Source organism: Chiloscyllium plagiosum, chromosome 6 (genome assembly GCF_004010195.1).
Source record: "Chiloscyllium plagiosum isolate BGI_BamShark_2017 chromosome 6, ASM401019v2, whole genome shotgun sequence".
NCBI classification, from domain to species: Eukaryota; Metazoa; Chordata; class Chondrichthyes; order Orectolobiformes; family Hemiscylliidae; genus Chiloscyllium; species Chiloscyllium plagiosum.
The window spans coordinates 88102685-88126455 of NC_057715.1; the positions used below are offsets into that span (position 1 = coordinate 88102685).

At 43.6% G+C, this 23771-nt stretch overlaps 2 protein-coding genes across 3 annotated transcripts in view; one reads left to right on the top strand and one right to left on the bottom strand.

The window, feature by feature from the left end:
* The window catches only part of rfc3 (replication factor C (activator 1) 3), an 83114-nt gene extending 78479 nt beyond the window's left edge, over nt 1–4635 (top strand). Inside the window, exon 9 of the mRNA XM_043692069.1 lies at nt 4557–4635. Within this exon, the coding sequence (XP_043548004.1) occupies nt 4557–4610 (54 nt within the window). The 3' untranslated portion in view covers nt 4611–4635. The remainder of the gene's footprint in view (nt 1–4556) is intronic.
* trmt9b (tRNA methyltransferase 9B) overlaps nt 1–23771 on the bottom strand; it is a 60065-nt gene that overhangs the window by 30253 nt on the left and 6041 nt on the right. Inside the window, exon 1 of one of the 2 annotated variants that reach the window (XM_043692066.1) lies at nt 7584–8093. The exons of the other annotated variant lie outside the window; for it this stretch is intronic. The gene's annotated coding sequence lies outside the window, so the exon portion shown is untranslated. Of the gene's footprint in view, nt 1–7583; nt 8094–23771 lie in introns of those variants that run through there. 2 annotated transcript variants of the gene reach the window in all.

A 23771-nucleotide genomic window follows, 5' to 3' on the forward strand; every position in this document is an offset into this window, starting at 1 on the left:
ATTGGATAAGCTTGAGAATACAAAATTGGAGGAGTAAAGACATCTCAGTAGTGCAGACAGCAATGTTACTGTTTGTTCAAATTCTGTTTCATTCTTTTGCCACACCACAAGTGTCCATATCTCAGCTCTGTGATGTTAAGTGGCAGTAAGACCATCTTTCAAATGCACAATGTTCAAAGGCTTTGTAACTTCTTAAATATTAGGCAATATTGCATGTAGTCATTCTTTCCTGAGTCTAATTATTGTTGCATTATTTGACTGTGTACTACACATTTTCCAAATTTACTAAATCCTATAGGTGTACTTGCACTTCAATTATAGTGTTGGAGGGGAAATACTCCAAATAGACACTGTCCTATAAAGTACAGTGAAGCTCATACTTCAGTATAAGTTCAAGTCATAACACAGACATTACGATACACAAATATCAGTGCAACGTCCATGTTAAATTTATAACACAAATGCACATTACTCATGTTATGAAGGTCAAATTGGTTAATGGCCTGAAAATGGCTTAACATTTGTGAGTAAACTTAAAAGGAGCTTTCAGCTGAATGGTGATGGTTCCCAAACGTTTCAGAAAGTCCTTTCAATACACAAACTGGCTCACCCAGACCCATTTCCCTCTGACTAATGCACCTAACACTATGTGCAATTGAGCATGGTCAATTCACCTGACCCGCACAACTTTGGTCTGTGGGAGGAAACTGGAGCACCTGGAGAAAACCCACACAGACACGGGGAGAATGTGCAAATTCTACACAGACAGTTGCCAGAGGCTGGAATTGAACCGGAGACCCTGGTGCTGTGAGGCAGCAGTGCTGACCACTGAGCCACCGTACCGCCTGTGCTCCAATGTTTTATCAGGTCACGAGTAGAACAGGCACTTCCAGGTTAGCCCCACAAGAACAAGTTGCTATTGGCCTGAGGGACAGACCTTAGCTTTCCCACCTCAAAGTTCACCCAAATAGGTCTACATTCCTGATAGCCGGTTTGTCTTCCAGGGAGCTTACTTGGTTTATACATCAAAAGGACAGACACCTAGCAGAAGGATCAGGCAGTCAACTGACTCATATCACCAGTCTGCCAACTGATAGCTAATATACAATTCAAGATCATTTAACTGTTCCATATCCATGCTAAACATGTATATTGACACATAATGGATTAAGACTAATTTCACTAGTTTCGACTGAACTATTAAACATTCTGAACTATTAAACGATTGTTTGTGGGGGAAGTACAACTGCATGACCTTTGGAAGTGTTATGCCCTGTTGCCAAAGCTTTAATGCCAGTTCAATCATGGAGATACATAAATGTAAACAAAGCCTTTTTCAAAATAACATAAAAGGTTGCCAGATTCTGTTAGCAACAATACATTTGTGGAGAATGTGGCACTCCATGCAGAAAAAAAAGCTGTATGTAATCGAATGACATTTATTGTCTTCAGTGGGAGTTGTTACTCCTGCAAATGTTGGCTAACAATAATCGGCAAAATTTTCTTAAAAACATCTTTCAGCTTTAGAGACAATGGGCAGAATCTTCTACTGTCTCCTTTTGAGTGTTTAAAGGCAGAATATTTAATAGGTGGGATGGCGGCATACGGGAACTCTGTTGCCTTCCTACCTTCAGTCGAATTAAGTCAGAGGCAGGAAGACTGCTGATGCGGCCCAAACTGCAGGTTGGGCCGCTCCTCAATCCGGAGACCCTGGAGCCTGTCATTCCAGCAGAAGCCATAGCTTCACAGTGGTGCTGTTGGCCTCTGTTTGGTTAGCAGCCCTTGGTAAGTTGGACTTCCACCCTGGAGTGCTGATTCCAGTAAAAATACCCAGTGCTAAGCTTGCAAATGCTCTCGTGGCTCATAGTTTGGCTCACATTCCTGCAAAGAGGCATCACTGTCCTCCTGCTGGTTCTCCAGTCAGCAGATGAGACCCTGACTTCAACAAGACCTCACCAACACTTTTCTTCTCTGTCTGCATAACGTATTTATCCCATTCACTCAGAAATTCAAAGAAAATATGTTGGTATAGAAATCAAGGAGAAGGACTATGATATAAATAAATAAAATAGCTTGGACAGAAAGGAGGTTCTAAATAGTTTGGCAGGGTTTAAAGCAGATAAATCTCCAAGGTGGAATGAAATCCAGCTCAGGCTGTTGAATGAGGCAAGAGAGGAAACAGCACAGATGCTGGCAATAATTTTCAATTCCTCTCTGGCCACAGGGGAACTGCAAGAGGAATGGATAACAACCAATGTGGTACTGTAATTAAAGAGGGGAGCAAGGGATAAACTGGGAAGCTACAGGCCAGTTAGTCTAATCTCTTGAAAATTTTTGGAAATAATTCTGAAGAACAAAATTCATCTGCAATTGGAGCGGAAGGGATTAATCAAGAATAATCAGCATGGTTTTGTTCAAGGGAGGTCATGAATTTTTCAAAGAGGTAGCTAGCTGTGTAGATGAAGGATGATGCATTTGATGTAGTCTACTTGGACTTCAGCAAGACTTCATGGGAGACTGATAGTGAAAATAAGAGTCCATGGGATCCAAGGAAATTTGGCAAATTGGATCCAGAATTGACCAAGTAGCAGGAAGCAGAGGGCAATGGCTGACAGGTGCTTTTATGACTAAAAGCCAGTGGGTCTGCAAGTTTTGGGGCCCTTCCTTTTTGTGGTAAATTTTAATATTTAGACATAAATGTCAGAGGGTTGATCAGTGTGTTCACAGATCACACAAAAATTGGTGGGGTGGCAAACAGTGAGGAGGATAGCCTTAGATTACAGGAGGATAATAAGTGAGTTGATTAGTGGCACGTAGAATTCAATCTGGATAAGTGAGATGTGATGCATTTGGGTAACATAAATAAGGCAATATGATAAACGGTAGCACTCTAGGAAGCACTTTGAATTAGAGGGACCTTGGTGTGAATGTCTACTGGCCCCTTAAGGTAGTAGGACAGGAAGGTTAAAAAGGAATATTTGCCCCAAATATTGAGACATAAAGTTTAATAGTGGGAGGTTATGCTGGAACTGTTAGGCTACAGCTCGAGGATTATGTACAGTTCTGGAAACCACATTGTCGGAGGGACATGTTGCACTGGAGTGGGTGCAGAAGAGATTTACCAAAATGTTGCCTGGGGCGACTTACAAAGAGAGATTGGATGATTAGATTCTCTACATTGTGGAAACAGGCCCTTCGGCCCAACCAGTCCACACCGACCCTCCAAAGAGTAACTCACCCAGACCCATTTCCCTCTGACTAATACACCTAACACTATGGGCAATTTAGCATGGCCAATTCACCTGACCTGCACATCTTTGGACTGTGGGAGGAAATGGGAGCACCCAGAGGAAACCCACACAGACACGGGGAGAATGTGCAAACTCCACACAGACAGTCGCCCAAAGCTGGAATCGAACCTGGGACCCTGGAGCTGTGAGGCAGCATTGGTAACCACTGAGCCACCATGCCACCCATCTGGACTGGGGTTATATTCCTTGGAGTACAGAAAACTGAGGTGGGGTGCAGGGGGCATGATTGGGATATATAAAATTATGATAAGCATTGGTAAGAGAGGCAGGAAGGAACCTTTCCCCTTGGTGGATGAATCAATGTTGAGGGGCACAGATTATGGTAAGGGCCAAGAGATCTGCAGGGCATGTGAGAAAATAAAATGTTTTCACTTGGAGGGTGGTGATGTGGAAAATGCCTTGCTTGTAAGGGTGATAGAGGGAGTAGTCCTCAACATTTAACAAGTATTCAGATGTACACTTGTAATGTAAAGTTATACAAAGCTATAGGCCACGTTGTGGAAAATGTAATTAGATAGTTCAGTGCCAGTTTTGATTAATTCAAACTTGATGTGCCAAGGGGACTTATTTGTGCTGTAGACGTCTATGACTCCAAGACGAAAGAAGACCATGATAACATGGTAAACCCAGGTGCAGATTCAAATTCCTCCTGGACATGCCCAAAGGCTTCACTCTTGATATAAGTGAAGCATGCACCATTATTACCAGAGTGTCTGTTACTGTCTCCCATAACAACTGCAATTCTCTCCATCCACGTTCCTGAAAATTGACTTATTGAGAGTTACTGGCCCCAAAATTCGGCTCTGTACTCAATTCTCAGTGCTACCTGTGTCAACCTACTTCATGGCAAAAATAGTGCCTGTGGCACATGCACAGCCTTCTGGATTAGACCACACCGAACACCATTTTGCATGTATTGACATGAATATGTGCCAGAAACATGCAAGGTAGGTATGTTGTGACTTTGGCCAACTTCTAACACTAATTTCTCTGGTGGAACCATTTTAGACCTCAATGCTCCAGCAATTTAAATGAATCATGAATCACTCTCACAACAGTTACCAATTGACTTTCACCAATTGCTACCAATTTAGAATTTTTGATGGTTTGTACTGTCTTTTAAAGGTTAGTAAAATCATCATGGCCTGTTATGGTGCAAGTACTGATGTTCACTTTCAAAATGTTCTCCTCAGATCACGTATTCCATTATTGATGCTTTTATTTCTAAACCCCATTTGTCTGCAGCAGGGAGAAAAAGCAAAGGTAACAAGTGCTCAGAGAGGGAAGAGGCAGCGATAAAGGACTCTCAGCAAATGGCCATAACCACCCAGAGTCTTCACAGAGCAATTCTCTCACCTCAAGCTCGTCTTGGAACAGTGTGTTACATGCCTCTGTTTAACAGAAAGTGCTCGTAAGTAAACTTGCAGCCTCAGAGCAGGGTGAGAATTACCACTGTTAAAGTGACAGTGGCCATAATTCTCTTGCTGTTGGCTTCTTTCAGACTGGCATGGCCGTTACTTGCTGCATTGATCAGATTACCATCCACTGTAGCACAAGGAGGGCGACTGATAAATTGTGTTAAAGGGAAGCAGAACATGTTGCTTTCTTTTTTTCCCCCAAGAGAAAAGGAAGTGGAACACGCACAAGACTTTACCAAAATACACAGCTTGCCCTGTGTAGGGCTTTCCTGGCTGTATACATGATACTCTTCAGGCACTACATTTATTTTCAAAGACAGTGCGCAATGGGTTCAAGTTCCTTAGCACACATTTCGTGTGTAAACAAACTCTGAATAAATTCTGGATCAGTGGTGCTGGAAGAGCACAGCAATTCAGGCAGCATCCGAGGACAGGCAAAATCGACGTTTCGGGCAAAAGCCCTTCATCTTTATTCCTGATGAAGGGCTTTTGCCCGAAACGTCGATTTTGCCTGTCCTCGGATGCTGCCTGAATTGCTGTGCTCTTCCAGCACCACTGATCCAGAATCTGGTTTCCAGCATCTGCAGTCATTGTTTTTACCTAAACTCTGAATAAAGTCTAATCAATTACAAGTACCTAGGTAATAGTTATGATGGCCTTCTTCAATGTCAGTCCATGAACTATCAGCATTTGAGCCATCAGGAGAAAGGGGAGGGTGGTGACTAGGTGACAAGGCCTCTTTACTGGTGATTGGAGATTTAAGCACACAGACAGCTTGAAGATCACGAAACAGAGATTCTTTATTTCACTGGCATCAGGTCTTTACAAACACGAAAGGAAATTAAGGTTAAAATAGTAAAATAGAGCGTATACACTGAATTAAATCTGTAGTTTATATCTGGTTGAGGAAATCCTTTGTTTATCTATCTGGTTCTCTCCCCACGAGGTCTCTTTTCAACAAAGGAACCCTTTCCTCCAGAGCAAATCTGTTCAAGCTCACCTGCTCAGTGCCCTCCTGCATCATTGCTGCTGCTGCTGGAGGTCCTGTTACTCATTTCCCTGTTTGAGATCTGCTGCCCTGGCAACTAAACACTCTTTGTTAAGCAGTTGGATGATCAGCATGTCAATTACGCATGATGGCTGGAATGTTTGGGTCCACATTAGTGGTAACATTCTCTTTTGCATCACTGATCTGGATGAATCATAAAGATGATTCAGCGTTCCCAATCAAGCACCTTGTGAGTTCTGTGCAAATACACTATTTGCCCTGCTGCAGATGGTCTCCCTTGCTTTGCAAAGTGTTCTTTCCAAACATTCCAACATACATATACCAGCCAGTTATATTTAAATTGACACTTTAGATCGGGGTGGGCAATTAATTCTTCCAAGGGGCCACATGAAAAACCGGAGTTGTGTTGGAGGGCCGAACCAACAATAAGTTGAACATAATTCTGCTCAGTATTAATTTTCTCCCATTGTAAAAAGTACTAAATTATATAGTTTTGCACTGAAACTAATATTTAAAAGAATAAAGGATATTCTGTTACAATAAAGATATGAAATTGTGGAGTAGGTCAAATATAGAAGAAATAAACAGTAAAAACAATAATTTCACTATTTCATTTTATTTTTAACATGTTAATCTCACAAACCAATAATGAAAAGTTGTTTCATTATTGTTCAGTATTACAAACAACTCTATACAAAAAGCAATAAGTGCTTTTGATGTTTTTCAGTTCATTTTACTTGTTTCGTGAGAAAAATCCAGTCTGTTTTGGGCTTGAACAAGGACACTGAAATCTGGTTGAATGTCTGAGGTGGATATGCGAAGGACAGCTGAGAGGCGATCGTCAGTGATAGAGGATCTGTATTTGAATTTGTTTAACTTCATCACTGAGAATGTCTGTTCGCATATATATAGGTAGATCAAAAGAGGACGAGAATCTTCGAAGCATGCCTCCTCATGTGTGGAAAGTTCTCCTCTGAGGGAAGAGTAAAAATCAAGCAGTGAGACTGACCTACTCTGCCAGAAGTGTGCCAGATTGCAGATCAATGAGTTCAAGCTGAACACTAGGTGCACTCTCCACATTGCATGTAAATGGGGGAAAAAAAATCATGTGCATTTCATTCTCAACCGTTTTAAACCTTGAAATCGCCTTGAAAATTCACCATGCAGTGCTTCTAACCTGTGGAGGTGATCAGCTGAAGGTGCGGCTTCCTTCAGTGTTTGCAAGTGGGTGAGAATGTTGTCCTCCATTTGGCTTGAGAAAAGCTGCAACTGTCTCATAAAAGCCTTCACCAAGTTGTAGATTTCATGCACAAAAAGGCCCTTGCGCTGCAGCTTCATATTTAGTTCATTCATAAGTGCAGTCCCATCAACAGCAAAACCAAGGTCTGCAATCCAGTCTGCATCTGAAAGCTGTGGAATGCCATTCCCTTTCTTCACACAGAAATCTTGTATCTCTTCTCTCAGGTCCCATACACTCTTCAGCATTTTGCCCAGGCTGAGCCACTTGACAGCTGTGTGGTAGCCAATGTCATGATGTTTAGTCTCATTTCCCTCAAAAAGTGCAACAAACTGCCTAAGATTCAAAGCTCTTGCCCTGACAATGTTAACTATTTTAGTTACAACATCAGCCACATGGTTAATTTTTAACACTGACTTACACAACACTTCCTGATGTATAATACAATGCAAAAATACCAATTTCTGTTCAGGGTCAATTTCTGTCACATTATCCCGCATTCTCTTTAAGAGTCCAACATTTTTTCCCGTTAGATTTGGACAGCCATCCATTGTCACACCCACCAGCTTGTCCCATTTCAGTCCCAACGTGTCCAAACATGCATTTACCTCAGTGAACAAATCATTACCAGTTGTTGTTCCTTTCATTGACTGCATGGCTGCCAGCTCCTGTGATTTTAAAGTCCGTAGTTATCCCACGTACGAAGATGAGTAGCTGGGCTGTGTCACGTACATCGCAGCTCTCATCCAAAGCCAAGGAAAAAAAGTCAAAGTTGACCGCTCAAGCTCCAGATTTCTTACGATGTCCCCAGTTCTTCTCGTTACAGTGCGTCCGGAGAGGGGCACATTCTCAAATGCCTCCTTTTTCTCCGGGCATATTAGTTCTGCGGAGTCCAACAAGCACTCCTTAATAAACTCTCCATCGGAAAACGGTTTACTGTTTCTGGCGATTTTGTGGGATATGACATAACTTGTCTTGACAGCTGCACCTCTGGATGTGTGAAGTTTAGTAAAAAATCTTTGCTGGGTATGCAGCTTAGTTAGCAAAGCACCCGACTCCCTTGCCCGCTCTTGATCAGACAAATTGTTGTACTTCGCGGCGTGTTTGGTCACATAGTGGCGATTCAAATTATAATCCTTGAACACAGTGACCTTTGCACCACAAACCAAGCACACGGCTTTACCTCCGATTTCTGTAAATAAATATCTAGCAGTCCATGTCTTGTTAAAAACACGGCATTCTGGTATCAACCTTCGTTTTTTGGCGTGAGCTGACATTTTGAGGGCTAGCCAGCAAGCATCACTTTTAGCTGTTCACGCACGCACATACATGCGCATGTGCGTCCATACATAAAAAAAGCATCCTTTTCAAAACAAAAGCAACACAGTTGTATTGCGTGCATGGCCTAAGTACTTTTTCATTTATGTTCTAATTTAAGATTGACCTTATGCGGGCCGGACAGGAGCGACCAAAGGGCCAGATATGGTCCGCGGGCCGTAAAATGCCCAGGTCTACTTTAGATGATACATTTCCATAACACCAGACGTCAACACCCCAGAACGTTGCTTTCAGAAAAAGAAACAAAACCAATCAAAAAGGTCTTGCATCCTACTCCTTACACCTAACTGCTATATAGGAATACCTTTTGAACACTGCACTTCAGTGGATATCAGACGAGACCAGATCTGCCAGTGATTCTCTTTAGCATCAAATTGCCTGCATCTGAAGGTCAACAGGAATGAAGCATCTGAAGAACAACTTTTAAATCATAAGAAAACAAAGAATCCATTTGGAGGAAGAAAGATGCCAGGAGGGAACAAGGTGACACCCCAAGGCTCAAATCCCAGCACAACATAACTGTCTTTCAGGTTGGACTTTTGTACGTTCAGCTGGACTGCAAGCAAGTGCATTACATGCCACTGATACATTTTAATTTGCTCCCACAGAAACAAATTTCCTGTCAGCTTACTATTGACAATAGTCGTGGATATGTTTGCACCACACTACATCCTTCCTGGGGAAAGCTTGATAGCGGGAGAAAAACAAATGGGCACAAGCATCTTCAAATCACTTTGAATGAATTGCTTTGAAACACTCCTTGAAAGTGGAGTCGCAGGTAGATAGGACAGTGAAGAAGGCATTTGGTATGGTTTTCTTTACTGATCAGAGTATGGAGTAGATTAGATGTTTTTTAGATGATTCTTTACAGTGTGGAATCAGGCCCTTCGGCCCAATAAGTCCACACCAACCCTCCGGAGAGTAACCCACCCGATCCATTTCCCCCTGACTAATACACCGAACACTATGGGCAACTTAGAATAACCAAGTCACCTGACCTGCACATCTTTTGGATGTGGGAGGAAACCGGAGTACCTGGAGGAAACCCACACAAATACGCGGAGAATGTACATGCTCCGCACAGACAGTCGTCCAAGGCTGGAATCGAACCTGTGTTCCTGGCGCTATGAGGCAACAGTACAGGAGTTGGGAGGTCAAGTTGCAGCTGTACAGGACATTGGTTAGACCACTGTTGGAATATTGTGTGTAATTCTGGTCTCCTTCCTATCGGAAGGATGTTGTGAAACCTGAAAGGGCTCAGAAACGATTTACAAGGATGTTGCCAGGATTTGAGGAATTGAGCTATAGGGAGAGTTGAGTAGGCTAGGGCTGTTTTCCCTGGAGTGTCAGAGGCTGAGGGGTGGCCTTACAGAGGTTTTAAAAATCATGAGGGGCATGGATAGGATAAATCGACAAAGTCTTTTCCTGGGGTCGGGGAGTCCAGAACTAGAGGGCATAGGTTTAGAGTGCAAGGGGAAAAATATAAAAGAGACCTAAGGGGCAACTTTTTTTCACACACAGAGAGTGGTACATGTATGGAATGAGCTGCCAGAGGAAGTACAATAGCAACATTTAAGAGGCATTTGGATGGGTATATGAATCGGAAAGGTTTGGAGGGATATGGGCCGGGTGCTGGCAGGTGGGACTAGATTGGCTTGGGATATCTGGTTGGCATGGATGAGTTGGACCAAAGGGTCTGTTTCCATGCTGTACATCTCTATGACTCTATGACTATGAGTTACATGGGGATCTACAGCAATCATTCTGCAATACAAGATCATATTATGCCAATTAAATAAATGAACAGTTAACTTGCTTTAGTGATGTTGATTGAGGGAGAACATTTTTCTCACCTAAAGTCATCCAAACAGTTGGTTTAGCATTTCATCCAAAGGCTGGATGGAAGGTATATTTAAGGTTAAATTCTGGGAATACTTCACATAGTCACAGACACGGACCCTTCGGTCCATACCAAACATAATCACATCTAAACTAGCCTTGCCTGCCTGCTCATGGCCCGTATCCCTCCAAAGCTTTCATATTCATGTAGTTATTCAAGAGTCTTTTAAACATTGTAACTGTGTCCACATCCACCACTTCCTCAGGAACTTCATTCCTCACACGAACCACCCGATATAAAGAGAAATTTGCCTGTCATCTCTTTTTTAACAGTCTCCCCTCTCACCTTAAAAATGTACCACCTCGTCTTGAAATCCCCCATACTAGGGACAAGACACCTACCATTAACCCTAAAATAATGCATGCACTTCTGGATAGACACGGAGTTAAAAGCTATGGTTTAAAAACTGCATGTTACAATTGGGGAATTTTATGGAGAATGTTTAGATCAGCACTGTCTCACAAAAATCGCTAATCTAACCACAAGAATGGCTACAATGACACTGTTTTAGCCCCGTGTTCTAATTTGGTGCAAAAAAGATAAGTTTTCTGCGCATTCATGCCGAACAAACAACCACCATTCAATATGGAACTTGGTAATCCTTCTCTTTCATTCTTTTATCATACACAGTCCATCGTAACACAACTTCAAGGTTTTTGTTCAATAATTAGAACAGTACCGCAATCTTCTGCTGAAAACATTTAGATGATAAAAATAAAACATTCTGCACCTACTTTGTATTTTAACATTCTGGTGATCATATGATACAATGATAATAGGGGAATCGATCCATCAATTAGTTAATAACAAATAAGGTTACATAACCTACCACAGACTTTAGTATACCTTTCAAATCGCCTCTCAGTTATCGCTTTTCTCATGAGACAATGCCCAGTTACATATGTGCCTTTCACAATCCTTTCCCTCCATCCCTCAATTATTAGATTAGATTAGATTCCCTATAGTGTGGAAACAGGCCCTTCAGCCAACACCGACCCTCCGAAGAGTAACCCACGCAGACCCATTTCCCTCTGACTAATGCACTTAATACAATGGCACATCTTTGGACTGTGGGAGGAAACCGGAGCACCCAGAGGAAACCCATGCAGATGCGGGGACAATGTGCAAACTCCACACAGACAGTTGCCAGAGGCTGGGATTGAACCTGGGACCCTGGTGGTGTGAGGCAGCAGAGCTAACCACTGAGCCACCGTGCCACCCTTCTTATTGCTTTCTTTGTATCCTTTCAGTAGTTGCAATAGAAATTTCACACAATCACTTTCAGAATCTCACACAGTATTTCAGGTGTGGTTACAGCAATGATTTAAACATGGCAAATTCATCTTCAACACAAACAGAAATTGCTGGAAAAGCTCAGCAGGTTTAGCTGCATCTGTGACGAGAAATCAGAGTTAACCTTTCAGGTCGAGTGACTCTTCCGTAGAACTGTTTGTTTCTGATTTACAGCATCTGCAGTTCGTTCAGTTTTGATTAAAATTTACTGCCAATTTTGGCTTGGTGACAGTAACAAATTCCAATATACCATTTGTTTTACTCCCTGCCAACAAGCAGTGTTATGACAGCTTCAATGTATAGTCAACGGCCTCTTGTATTGCAGTGGTAGCCAGGAGGCATGGGTTTGTTCCACCTGCTCCAGAGATGTATAATAGCATCTCTGAGTCAAATCATTAGAAAATATCAATTTATATTCAAGCAGGACTCTCATTTGCCATGAACATTAGCTTCTTCCCATTTAGCCAATGGTCAATTCCTAGATCCTTTCAAGCATTGTGCATTTATCCATACTGAAATTCACCTGCCTTCATTTTCAAGTATACTAAAATCTACCTGTATCTCATCCACTCAGCTTTGCAGTCTTTGCTGCTTTGTTTTACTTATGAATCTATGAAACAAACAGGTCTCAAGAAATTCCTCAGGAAACCCACTGGTAATGATGTTCACAATTTCTGTATCAATCCCTTAAGTTCTATTGCCTACTAATAAGCAGCAACCAAGAAAATAAAGCAAACACAAAAGGCAGAAAACGTTTGTAAACTCTGCTTTCTATCTTTACATTCTACCAAACACAAAAGGAAAAAAAAAGTGTAATATATACACCATGTCATGATAATGACTGAGCTCACATGCCCAATGACAATCTATTACTCACTTTTTATTTATGAATCAAGAATGCAATCAGCCATTTGTGACTACTAGATAATATATTGAACAATATTCTTGATGAATGAACCAAACTAAATGGAATAATTGGTCTTTCTGATTTATCTTATGATAATCATCATCTATATACTGTTCTCCCATTTCAGACTGTATGCTCAGGTTCCAGAATGGGTTTGAATCCTTTGTAGCTCAGAGTTAAAAGATTAGATGTGTTTCCCTTTTCTCTGTGTGGGCTGGAAAGAGAAAGTCTATTGGCAAAACCCTATTGGATCTGAGTGACATGGGCTCTGGCAAGAATTGTGGCAGAATCAGATAAGAAGTTTGGTAAGACCTCTTTCGACACTGGGAGCATCTCGATGCTTTCACGTATTTGCCAGCAACAAGGTATACTTCACATCAGCAAAAAAGAGATGCCAATTAAGGAGAATTGCAGCTTGTTAAAAACCTTCTTTAGACTGCAACTTGCCTCATTAATATTCAGCTTCCTACTTTATCAAATGAGGAAAAACAAGCTCGACGTTGAGAATTATCAACATGAAATTCAGCACAAGTACCTGGTGACTTCAGCTCACTGCTGTCTGCGAGGACCCTCCACGTTGCTCAACAGATTGATTAGAAAATATCTAGAATTCACCGACAACAGCTGCACACATCCCTCATTCACAGACATTGGCAACCAACACCTGCTAACCACTCAGGGACATGATGGCATCTCACTGATTCACTTGCAGGCCACTTAACAAGCACACACCTGCACTGCTGGGCGCAGAGGCAACTAACATTAAGAAAATGCAGCAAGGACATTCTGTGCACAGGGATAGGCACCCATCTCACGGATTGGATCAAGCTGCATCTCAGGGCTACTGACCTGCTCAACGAGCAATCATTCACTTACTGCCTACCTGTATGCTCAGACCAATATTTTCCTTGCTGTGCTTATTAACATTGCAAACAGAACCAAAGACTACTAGTTTTGACATGTTATTCTACACAGACAGGTTAACTGTCAATGGAGATCTGTATTGAGATGAGGATAATTCAGTGAACAGTGCACCAAGATGTCAATCTACCATTGAAAGATTGTGGCAGCTGCCTGCATGGCAAACATTCAACCAAGTGGCCTTTTGGAAACTAGGTTGGGAGTCAGACTCTGTCCAGTACAGTAGGGAAGGGAATCACAGTTTGTCATAGGGTCCCAGTACCAACAGTCAGGGGCACAGTCGCATTCCAGGGGCTTGGTGGGTTCAATTGTCAACTGGCTCACGGTCAGGATATCTGTCCAAATACAGTCCTGGGAATGGGCAGTGGTCATCCTATAAGGTGAGTATCAGCTATCAGGACAATCATATTTCATCAATCTGAAACTGCAGCTTCCATTTTCTAAATGGTATCCTCATTAAATAAGCCAATCTTATTTAATCACAGCGCTAGAGAAGGAAAGGTTAAAGGCAAATTTTCTCATGATTTTGACTTAATGACCAAGAATGCAATGGGACCATTATTTTTATATTTCTGGATAACAACATACTTAAATTAACCGAGATGTTTTGAAAGGTGCCTAGCAGCATTAGATTAGTTGTGGTGAAATATCAAGTGGATTCAGAAAATGTTCAGAAGTAGGACCATGATTTCCCAAGTGGTGATTTCATGCTCTTGACCAGGTTTTATGATTGAAGCACTGAGTAAAGACACGAAAAACCGAGAAATAATCTCAGTAATAATCGCATTGGAACACTTAGCAACAATAGTTGGGGCATACAATTCACATTCTTAATTTTTAACCTTTGGGTTTGATCATTCTCTCTAAACAGTTATAAATTTGATTGCCTGATTAACATTGACACTTAGTAAGTGGTGATAACATGTGCTTCTCATAGGTGAGTAGCAACATTTTCTCAACTTAGCCATTGCTGAAGTGGCAACAAAAAGTCAGCCCATTTTGCTGAGCCTCTTTGACAGAGCCATGTATTAATGTTCTACTGCCTCCCCAATTAGCTGATATGCTGGAACTGTAAAAGGAAAGGATTTCTAACTTAAAAGAGCCCATGACATAGGCGACAAAGGTGCAAATGGGCATGGACTTTTGAGGGTGCAAAAACCACAGGAATGGAGAAAACACATGGGAATGCTGCAAGGAGACAACTTCCCCAAGAGTGGAAGGAATAAGACACATTCTCCAGCCAAGCAAACATGGATGGAAATGGCCAACAAGTTAGTGGTGGGTTTGGCTCCTCTGAGCAGTAGAATCCTGGACATCAGGAGAACAGGAAAGACAAGTGGAATTACACTTTCAGGTGCAAAGCCCTTTCTCAGCAAAGTCAGCACAACACACATAGTTCTTCTCTTTTTTTGTCTCTTTCCAGACATCTCACATCCCCATTTGAGCAGACACACTCACTCACCCTCATCTTTGTCGTATTGCCCTTTGCAGCAATGTCACAGAAGTGCACAAAATGTCTTCCTTCCTGCTTAACCACTCAAGTCAATACTAACTCTCATAACTCTGATTTAATATTTTTCAGAATACAGCACGAAACCTTGAGGAGGAACAGAGGCCCAAGAGGCAAGGGATGTCCCTCCATGATGGTTACCTTGGCACAGCCACTGGTAAAGCATGTCCACCTGACCCACTGGAAATCTGGTCCCAATCTGGGAGGCTACAGAGGCCAGCAGTGACCTGCCACAGAAGGCTGAATCTCTTGAAGCACTTGAGCTCACGTGTCCAGAGAATTGATCCTTTGTTAGCATACTGTAGCTGTGTTAGGGAACATCTCCGAGACACTCGCACCAATCAACCACACCGCCCTGTGGCCCAACATTTCAACTCCCCCTCCACTCTGCCGAGAACATGCAGGTCCTGGGCGGCCTCCACGGCCACTCCCTCACCGCCCAACGCCTGGAGGAAGAACGCCTCATCTTCCACCTCGGAACAGTTCAATCCCAGGGCATCAATGTGGACTTCACCAGTTTCCCCATTTCCCCTGCCCACGCACCCCACCCCACCTTACCCCAGTTCCGACTTTCCAGCTCAGCACCATCCTCATGACCTGTCCCTACCTGCCAATCTTCCTTCCCATCTATCCGCTCCACCCTCTTCTCTGACCTATCACCTTCATCCCCACCCCCATCCACCTACTGCACTCTTTGCTACCTTCTCCCCAGCCCCATCCCCCTCCCGTTTATCTCTCCACCCTGGAGGCTCCCTACCTTCAGTCCTGATGAAGGCCTTTTGCCCAAAACATTGATTTTCCTACTCCTCGAATGCTGCCTGACCTGCTGTATTTTTCCAGCACCACTCTACTTTAGACTCTGATTTCCAGCATCTGCAGTCCTCACTTTTGCCTACTGTGTTATAGGTCTTGTCTCTTACAAGTTAGATCTCAGTGTCCACCAACTCTGCTCTGTGGAGAGACATTTGACTGAGGAGGTTGCAGTTGGTGCTTGAGTTGCTCTGTTGAGCTGTTGATGTTGTCTCTCCTCTTGTTTTTCATTTAAATGCAAGTTGAAGCTGCAGAAGCTGCTCCCATCCTCAACTGAACGCTGGCAGCAAGGAGGTCCAATCTCAAGATGAGAAAGAACAGATTAGGCCTTTAAGGAATTTAACCATGTACATACCCAAACCCACTTCAGTTCACTAGAAGAACACTGTCCAAGGGGCCCATTCAAATATCCTGCAGGCGCTTTCTCGCCCAAATCACCTTACTCCTTTCACATCCTGCTTCCACTTCACCATCCCTTCTTACTAGTCTTTTCAGTACATATTCTCTCCAAAGGCTGTCATCTATCGAAGAAACCAAACATTTACCACACCATTCTCCTTGCTTTTGTGACATTAAACTGTCCTGTTCTGCAGTTCCACCTGATTTTCGCCCTGTTCACTTCCTTTATAGAACATAGAAAAGTACAGCACAGAACAGGCCCTTTGGCTCACGATGTTGTGCCGAGGATTAATCCTAATGTAAAATAAAATAACTTAACCTATGCACCCCTCAACTCACTGCACTCCATGTGCATGTCTAGCAGTCGCTTAAATGTCCCTAATGACTCTGCTTCCACCACCACAACTGGAAACGCATTCCATGCTTCACAACTCTCTGCGTAAAGAATCTTCCTCTGATGTCCCCTCTATACCTTTCTCCTAATATCTTAAAACTATGGCCCCTCTTGCCAGTCTATCCTGCCCTGGGGAAAAGTCTCTGGCTATTGACTTTATCCATTCCTCTCATTACCTTGTATACCTCGATCAGGTCACCTCTCTTCCTCCTTCTCTCCAGAGAGAAAAGTCCGAGCTTAGTAAACCTCTCTTTGTAAGGTAAGCCCTCCAGTCATGGAAACATCCTGATAAACCTCTCCAAACCATCTGTATCTTTCCTATAGTAGGGTGACCAGAATTGGTCACAATATTCCAAGTGTGGTCTCACCAGGAACTTGTAGAGCTGTAGCAAAACTTCACGGCTCTTAAATTCAATCCCCCTGTTCATGATGACCAAAACACCATATGCTTTCTTCACACCCTATCCACTTGTGCGTCAACTTTGAGGAATCTATGTACTTGAGCACTAAGATCCCTGTGTTCCTCCACACTGCCAAGAATCTTGTCTTTAATCCTATATTCTGTATTTGAATTCAACCTTCCAAAATGCATCACTTCGCATTTATCCAGGTTGAACTCCATCTGCCATTTCTCAGCTCAGCTCTGCAACCTGTCTATGGCGCACTGCAGCCTGCAATAGCCCTCAATACTATCGATGACACCTCTAACTTTGTGTCATCTGCAAATTTATTAACCCACCCCTCAACCTCCTCATCCAAGTCATTTATAAAAACTACAAAGAGCAGAGGCCCAAGAACAGAGCCCTGCAGGACAACACTCAACACTGACCTCCAGCCAGAATACTTTCCATCTACAACCACTCTCTGCCTTTTGTCAGCCAGCCAATTCTGAATCCAGATAGCCAAACCTTCCTGTATCCCATACTTCCTGACTTTATGAATGAGCCTACCATGGGGACCCTTATCAAATGCCTTGCTGAAGTCCATATACACCACATCCACTGCTTGACCTTCGTCGAACTGTCTTGTCACCTCCTAAAGAACTCAATAAGATTTGTGAGGCATGACCTGTCCCTCACAAAGCCATGCTGACTGCCTTTCACAAAGCCATGCTGACTGCCTTTAATCACACTATGTTTTTCCAAATAGTCATAAATCCTATCCGTCAGAATTATTTCCAAAACTTTGCTGACCAGAGACATAAGACTAACTGGCCTGTAATTGCCAGGGATTTCCCTATCACCCTTTTTGCAAAGAGGAACAACATTTGCCTCCTTCCAATCCTCCGGTATGACTCCCATGGAGAGAGAATAAGCGAAGATCCTCGCCAGTGGCTTAGCAATCTCCTTTCTCGCTACCCAGAGCAGCCTAGGATAAATCTGGTCTGGCCCTGGAGACTTATCAATCTTAATGTTTGCCAAACTTTCCAACACACCAACTTCCTGAATCTTGATCTGTTCAAGCCTGTTCCAGCTCCTTAAAGTTCTCATTCACAACAAGGTTCCTTTCCTTAGTGAAAACCAAAGCAAAAAACTCATTTAGGGCTTCCCCTATCTGCTCAGACTCCACACACAAGTTCCCTACGCTATCCCTGATCAGCCGTACCTTCTCCCTGATCATTCTCTTATTCTTCGCGTATGAGTAAAATGCCTTTGTGTTCTCCCTAATCCTTTTTGCCAAGCCTTTTTAGTGCCCCCTCCTGGCTCTCCTCAGTCTATTTCTGAGCTCCTTTCTAGCAAGCTTGTAATCCTCTAAAGCTGTGCTAGATCCTTGCTTCCTCCACCTTACGTAAGCTGCCTTCTTCCTTTTGACAAGAAGCTCCTCTGTTCTTGTCATCCAAGGTTCCTTAATCTTACCCCTTCTTACCTGTCTCAGAGGAACAAATTTGTGCATTGCTCGCAACAACTGCTCCTTAAATAGTCTCCACATGTTTGCTGTGCCCTTTCTGTGGAACAATTGCTCCCAGTCTGTACTTCCCAACTCCTGTCTCATAGCGTCATAATTTCCTTTTCCCCAATTAAATACCTTCCCTTGATAACTGCTCCTTTCCGTCTCCAAGGCTATGGTAAATGTGAGGCAGTTGCGATCACTGTCACCAAAGGGTTCTCCCACTGCGAGATCTGACACCTGTCCTGGCTCATTGGCGAGCACCAAATCCAAAATGGCCTCTCCCCTCACCTGCCTGTCTACATACTAAGGAAACCCTCCTGAACACACCTGACAAAAACGGCTCCATCCAAATCATCTGCACTAAGGAGCTTCCAGTCGATATTGGGAAAGTTGAAATCACCTATAACAATAACCCTACAACATCTGTATTTTTCCAAAATCTGCCGGCCTATGAGATCTTCAATCTCCCTACTGCTATTAGGTGATTTGTAGAAAACCCCCATTGAGGTGGCTGTTCCCTGGCTGTTCTTAACTTCCACCCATACTGACTCAGTAGACAAATCATCCTCAACAACCTTCATTACTGCAGTTGTGATGCACTCTCTGACTAACAATGCTACACCCCCTCTTTTTTTTTCCACCCTCCCTGTTCTTTTTAAACGTTCTAAACTCTGGAATGTCAAGCAACCATTCCTGTTCCTGTAAAACTCACATCTCCGTTATGGCCACAACATCATAGCCCCGAGTACTGATCCATGTTCTAAGCTCGTCACTCTTAGTTCTGACACTCCTTGCATTAAAGCAGACACATTTTAACCGATCCCTTTGTTTCATCGCATGAGAAACCTTCCCGAAAGATTCACTACATCCTGTCACAGCCCCATCTACACTGCTCCCCTCTCAGATATGTAGCTCTGGTTCCCAACCCCCTGCCAAACTAGTTTAAACCCTCCCGAACCACAACCGCAAATTTCCCACCCAGGACATTTGTGCCCCTCAGTTCAGGGGCAATCCGTCCTTCAGGTACAGGCCCCACCTTCCCCAGAAGGTATCCCAATGGTCTAGGTATCTGAAGCCCTCCCTCCTGCACCAGCCTCACAGCCACATGTCAGGCTACACTCGCTGCCTGTTCCTCACTTCACTATCTCGTAGCACCAGTGGCAAACCCGAGATCACTACTCTACTCGTCCTGCTCTTCAGCTTCCAACCTAGCTCCCTGTAGTCACTTTTCAGATCCTCAAACCCTCTCCTGGCTATATCATTGGTGCCAATATGTACCACGATTTCTGGCTGCTCACCCTCCCCCTTCAGAATCCTGTAAACCCGATCGGCGACATCCCAGACCCTGGCACCGGAGAGGCAACATACCTTCCAGGAGTCCCTTTCCTGACCACAAAATCTCCTGTCAATCTGTCTAACTATTGAGTCCCCTACCATGAGTGCTTTTCTATTCTCCCCCCTTCCCTTCTGAGTCACAGGTGCCAGGCTTAATACCAGAGACCGGACAACTATGGCTTTCCCCTGGTAGGCCGTCCCCACCAGCAGTATCCAAAATGGTATACTTATTGCTGAGGGGAACAGCCACAGGGGATCCCTGCCCTGTCTGTTGGTTCCCTTTCCTCCCCTATCCACTATCGACTGACACACTATTTGGCATCTCCTTTATTTGTTCTGCCTTGCTCAGCCCTGATTTCCTGCAATTATATTAGGTCAATTAGCAAATAAAAGCACTTTTCTTGGCATTGATGGGCATTCTCGACAAGAGCTACAAAAGAAGTAGGGCCAAGTAAGAGGCTGTAGGATGCATAAACAGCAGAAAAACGTTGAACGGTCTACAGGATTAGATAAGCAGGCTACCGTAGCTAAAGCTAGAAGGTACAAATAGCAGGATGGTATTGTTACCCAGGGTGGAAAATGTGGTAGGGCATAGAAAAGGACACGAGTCAGGAACACCTAGATGTTCAAATTGGGATACATCAAGGGAAATGTATATTGGTCACGGATGAGAAATTAAAGCATGGCAAGTTTAAGGGAATAAGGGCTCCTTGCCTCAACTTTAGGGAAATCTGGTCACTTAACAAGGTTAGTACTAACCACATCACAGAGGGTCTGAAGTCACACATCAACCAAACCAGTTAAGGATGGTACCTTTTCCTTCCTAAAAGAATGCCAATGAGTTTTTTACTCACTTATTTTAAATCCCTGATTTAATTAATTGAATTTGAATTTTGCTATATGCTGTGGTGGGATTTGTGTCCAAATCCCCAGGGCATTAGCTTGGATCTTTGGATTTCTAGCTGAAAATGTGTTGCTAGAAAAGCGCAGCAGGTCAGGCAGCATCCAGGGAATAGGAGAATCGACGTTTCGGGCATAAGCCCTTCTTCAGGAATTCCTGAAGAAGGGCTTATGCCCGAAACGTCGATTCTCCTATTCCCTGGATGCTGCCTGACCTGCTGCGCTTTTCCAGCAACACATTTTCAGGTCTGATCTCCAGCATCTGCAGATCTCACTTTCTCCTCTTTGGATTTCTAGCCCAATAACAGAACTATTATGCCATTACCTACCCACATAAGTAGGATAGATTTACAAGGAGCTTAAAAATGTGTTGCTGGAAAAGCACAGCAGGTCAGGGGCATCAATGTGGACTTCACCACTTTACTCATTCCTTCCCCGCCCCGCCCCAACCTTACCCCAGTTCCAACCTTCCCCCAGTTCCAACCTTCCAGCTCAGCACCATCCTTATGACCTGTCCCACCTGCCAATCTTCCTTCCCAGCTATCCGCTCCACCCTCCACTCTGACCTGTCACCCCCCCCACCTCCATCCACTTCTTGCACTCTTAGCTACCTTCTCCCAGCCCCACCCCCTGCCCATTTATCCCTTCACCCGGAGGCTCCCTGCCTCATTCCTGATGAAGGGCTTTTGCCCGAAACGCCAATTTTCCTGCTCCTCGGATACTGCTTGACCTGCTGTGCTTTTCCAGCACCACTCTAATCTTGACTCTGATCTCCAGCATCTACGGTCCTCACTTTTGCCTAATATAAAGGAGAGTTTTGCTGGCATTAACTTATGTATCATGATGATCATAACTGAATTAGTGCAGTAGGTCCAGAAGCATCAAAGGATCAGGAGAATCGACATTTCAGGCATAAGCCCTTCTTCAGAAATGAGGGTGTGCCAAGCAGGCTTAGATAAAAGGTAGGGAGGAGGGACTTGGGAGTGGGTCTTTGGGAATGTGATAGGTGGAAGGAGTTTAAGGTGAGGGTAATAGGCCGGAGAGGGGTTGGGGGAGGAGAGGTTGGGAAGAAGATTGCAGATCAAGAAGGCGGTGCTGAGTCGGAAGGTTGGGACTGAAAAAAGGTGGGGGGAGGGGAAATGAGGAAGCTGGAGAAATCTGCATTCATCCCTTGTGGTTGGAGGGTTCCTAGGCATCGTGTTGCCATGGTCTGGAGGAAGAGCGCCTCATCTTCCGCCTAGGAACCCTCCAACCACAAGGGATGAATGCAGATTTCTCCAGCTTCCTCATTTCCAGCATCTGCAGTCCTCACTTTCTCCTAGATTTACAAGGATGTTGCTAGGGTTGGGAGGTTTGAGCTACAAGGAGAGACTGAAAAGGCTGGGGCTATATTCTCTGCAGCATCACAGGCTGTAGGTATAACCAGGGCTTTACAGAGCTGCAGCATAACCTCGTGGCTGTTAAACTCAATCACTCTGCTCACGAAAGCCAACACACCATAACTCTTCTTAACAACCCTATCAACTTGGGTGGCAACTTTGAGGACATGGACATGGACCCCAAGATCCCTCTGTTCCTCCACACTGCCAAGAATCTTGCCTTTAACCCTGAATTCTGCATTCAAATTCGATCTTCTAAAACAAATCACTTCGCACTTTGCCAGGTTAAACTCCATTACCATATTCTGCATCCTGTCAATGTCCCATTGTAACCTACAACAGCCTTCCATACTATCCACCACTCCACCAACTTTCGTGTCATTGGCAAACTTACTAACCCACTCTTCCATTTCCTCATCCAAGTCATTTATAAAAATGACAAAGAGCAAAGGTCCCGAAATAGATCCCAGCAGAACACCACTGGTCACCGGGCTCCGAGCTGAATACTTTCCATCTACTACCACCCTCTGTCTTCAATGGACCAGCCAATTCTGTATCCAGGCAGCCAAATTTCCCTGTATCCCATGCCTCCTTACTTTCTGAATGAACTTACTATGGGGAACCTTATCAAACACTTTGCTAAAATAATGTACACCACGTTAACTTCTCTACCCACAGCAACGTGGTTTACTCTTAACTGTTCTCTGAAATGGCAAAGCAAGTCATTCAGCTGTCGGGCAATTAGGAATGGGCAATAAATGTTGGCCTAACCGGAACTGCACACTTCCTACGAAGCAATTTTTAAAATTACAATGACCAAATTCCAAGTATGAATTACAGAAAAAAGAAAGCCCTGAACATTTCAACCTCAATATGGAACTCCCCCGAGGCTATTCTCCCACTCTATTAATCTTTTATATATTTAATGACCTCTCTTCCAATTTGAGGTCAACCAAATATTACTCTGTTCCAATTTATACACAGCTGGCACTCATCTCATCAACTTATTACCAACACACACCAACCCATCTAGTTAATATCCTAAATAGTTTGAACAATTCTACTGTATATTCTACTGTATATCCACCTTTAATAGGAAGGATATTATTAAACTTGGAGGGGATTCAGGAAAGATTTACCAGGATATTGCCAGGAATTGAGGGTTTCAATTACAAAAATTGAGACTTTTTTCACTGGAGCGCAGGGGATTTATTGGTTATAGAGTCACAGAGTCATAGAGATGTACAGCATGGAAACAGACCTTTTGGTCCAACCCGTCCATGCCGACCAAATATCCCTAACCAATCTAGTCCCACCTGCCAACACCCGGCCCATATCCCTCCAAACCCTTCCTATTCATATACCCATCCAAATGCTTTTGTAATATTGCAATTGTACTAACCTCCACCACTTCCGCTGGCAGTTCATTCCATACACATATCACCCTCTGCATGAAAAAGTTGCCCCTTCGTTCTCTTTTATATTTTACCCCTCTCACCCTAAGCCTATGCCCTCTCGTTCTGGACTCCCCCAACCCAGGGAAATGACTTTGTCTATTTATCCTATCCATGACCCTCATAATTTTGCAAACCTCCAACGCTACATGGAAAACAGCCCCAGCCTGTTCAGCCTCTCCCTATAGCTCAAATCCTCCAACCTTGGCAACAACCTTGTAAATCTTTTCTGAACCCTTTCAAGTTTCACAACATCTTTCCAATAGGAAGGAGACCAGAATTGCATGCAATATTCCAACAGTGACATAACCAATGTCCTGTCCAACTGCAACATGACCTCCCAACTCCTGCACTCAATACTCTGAC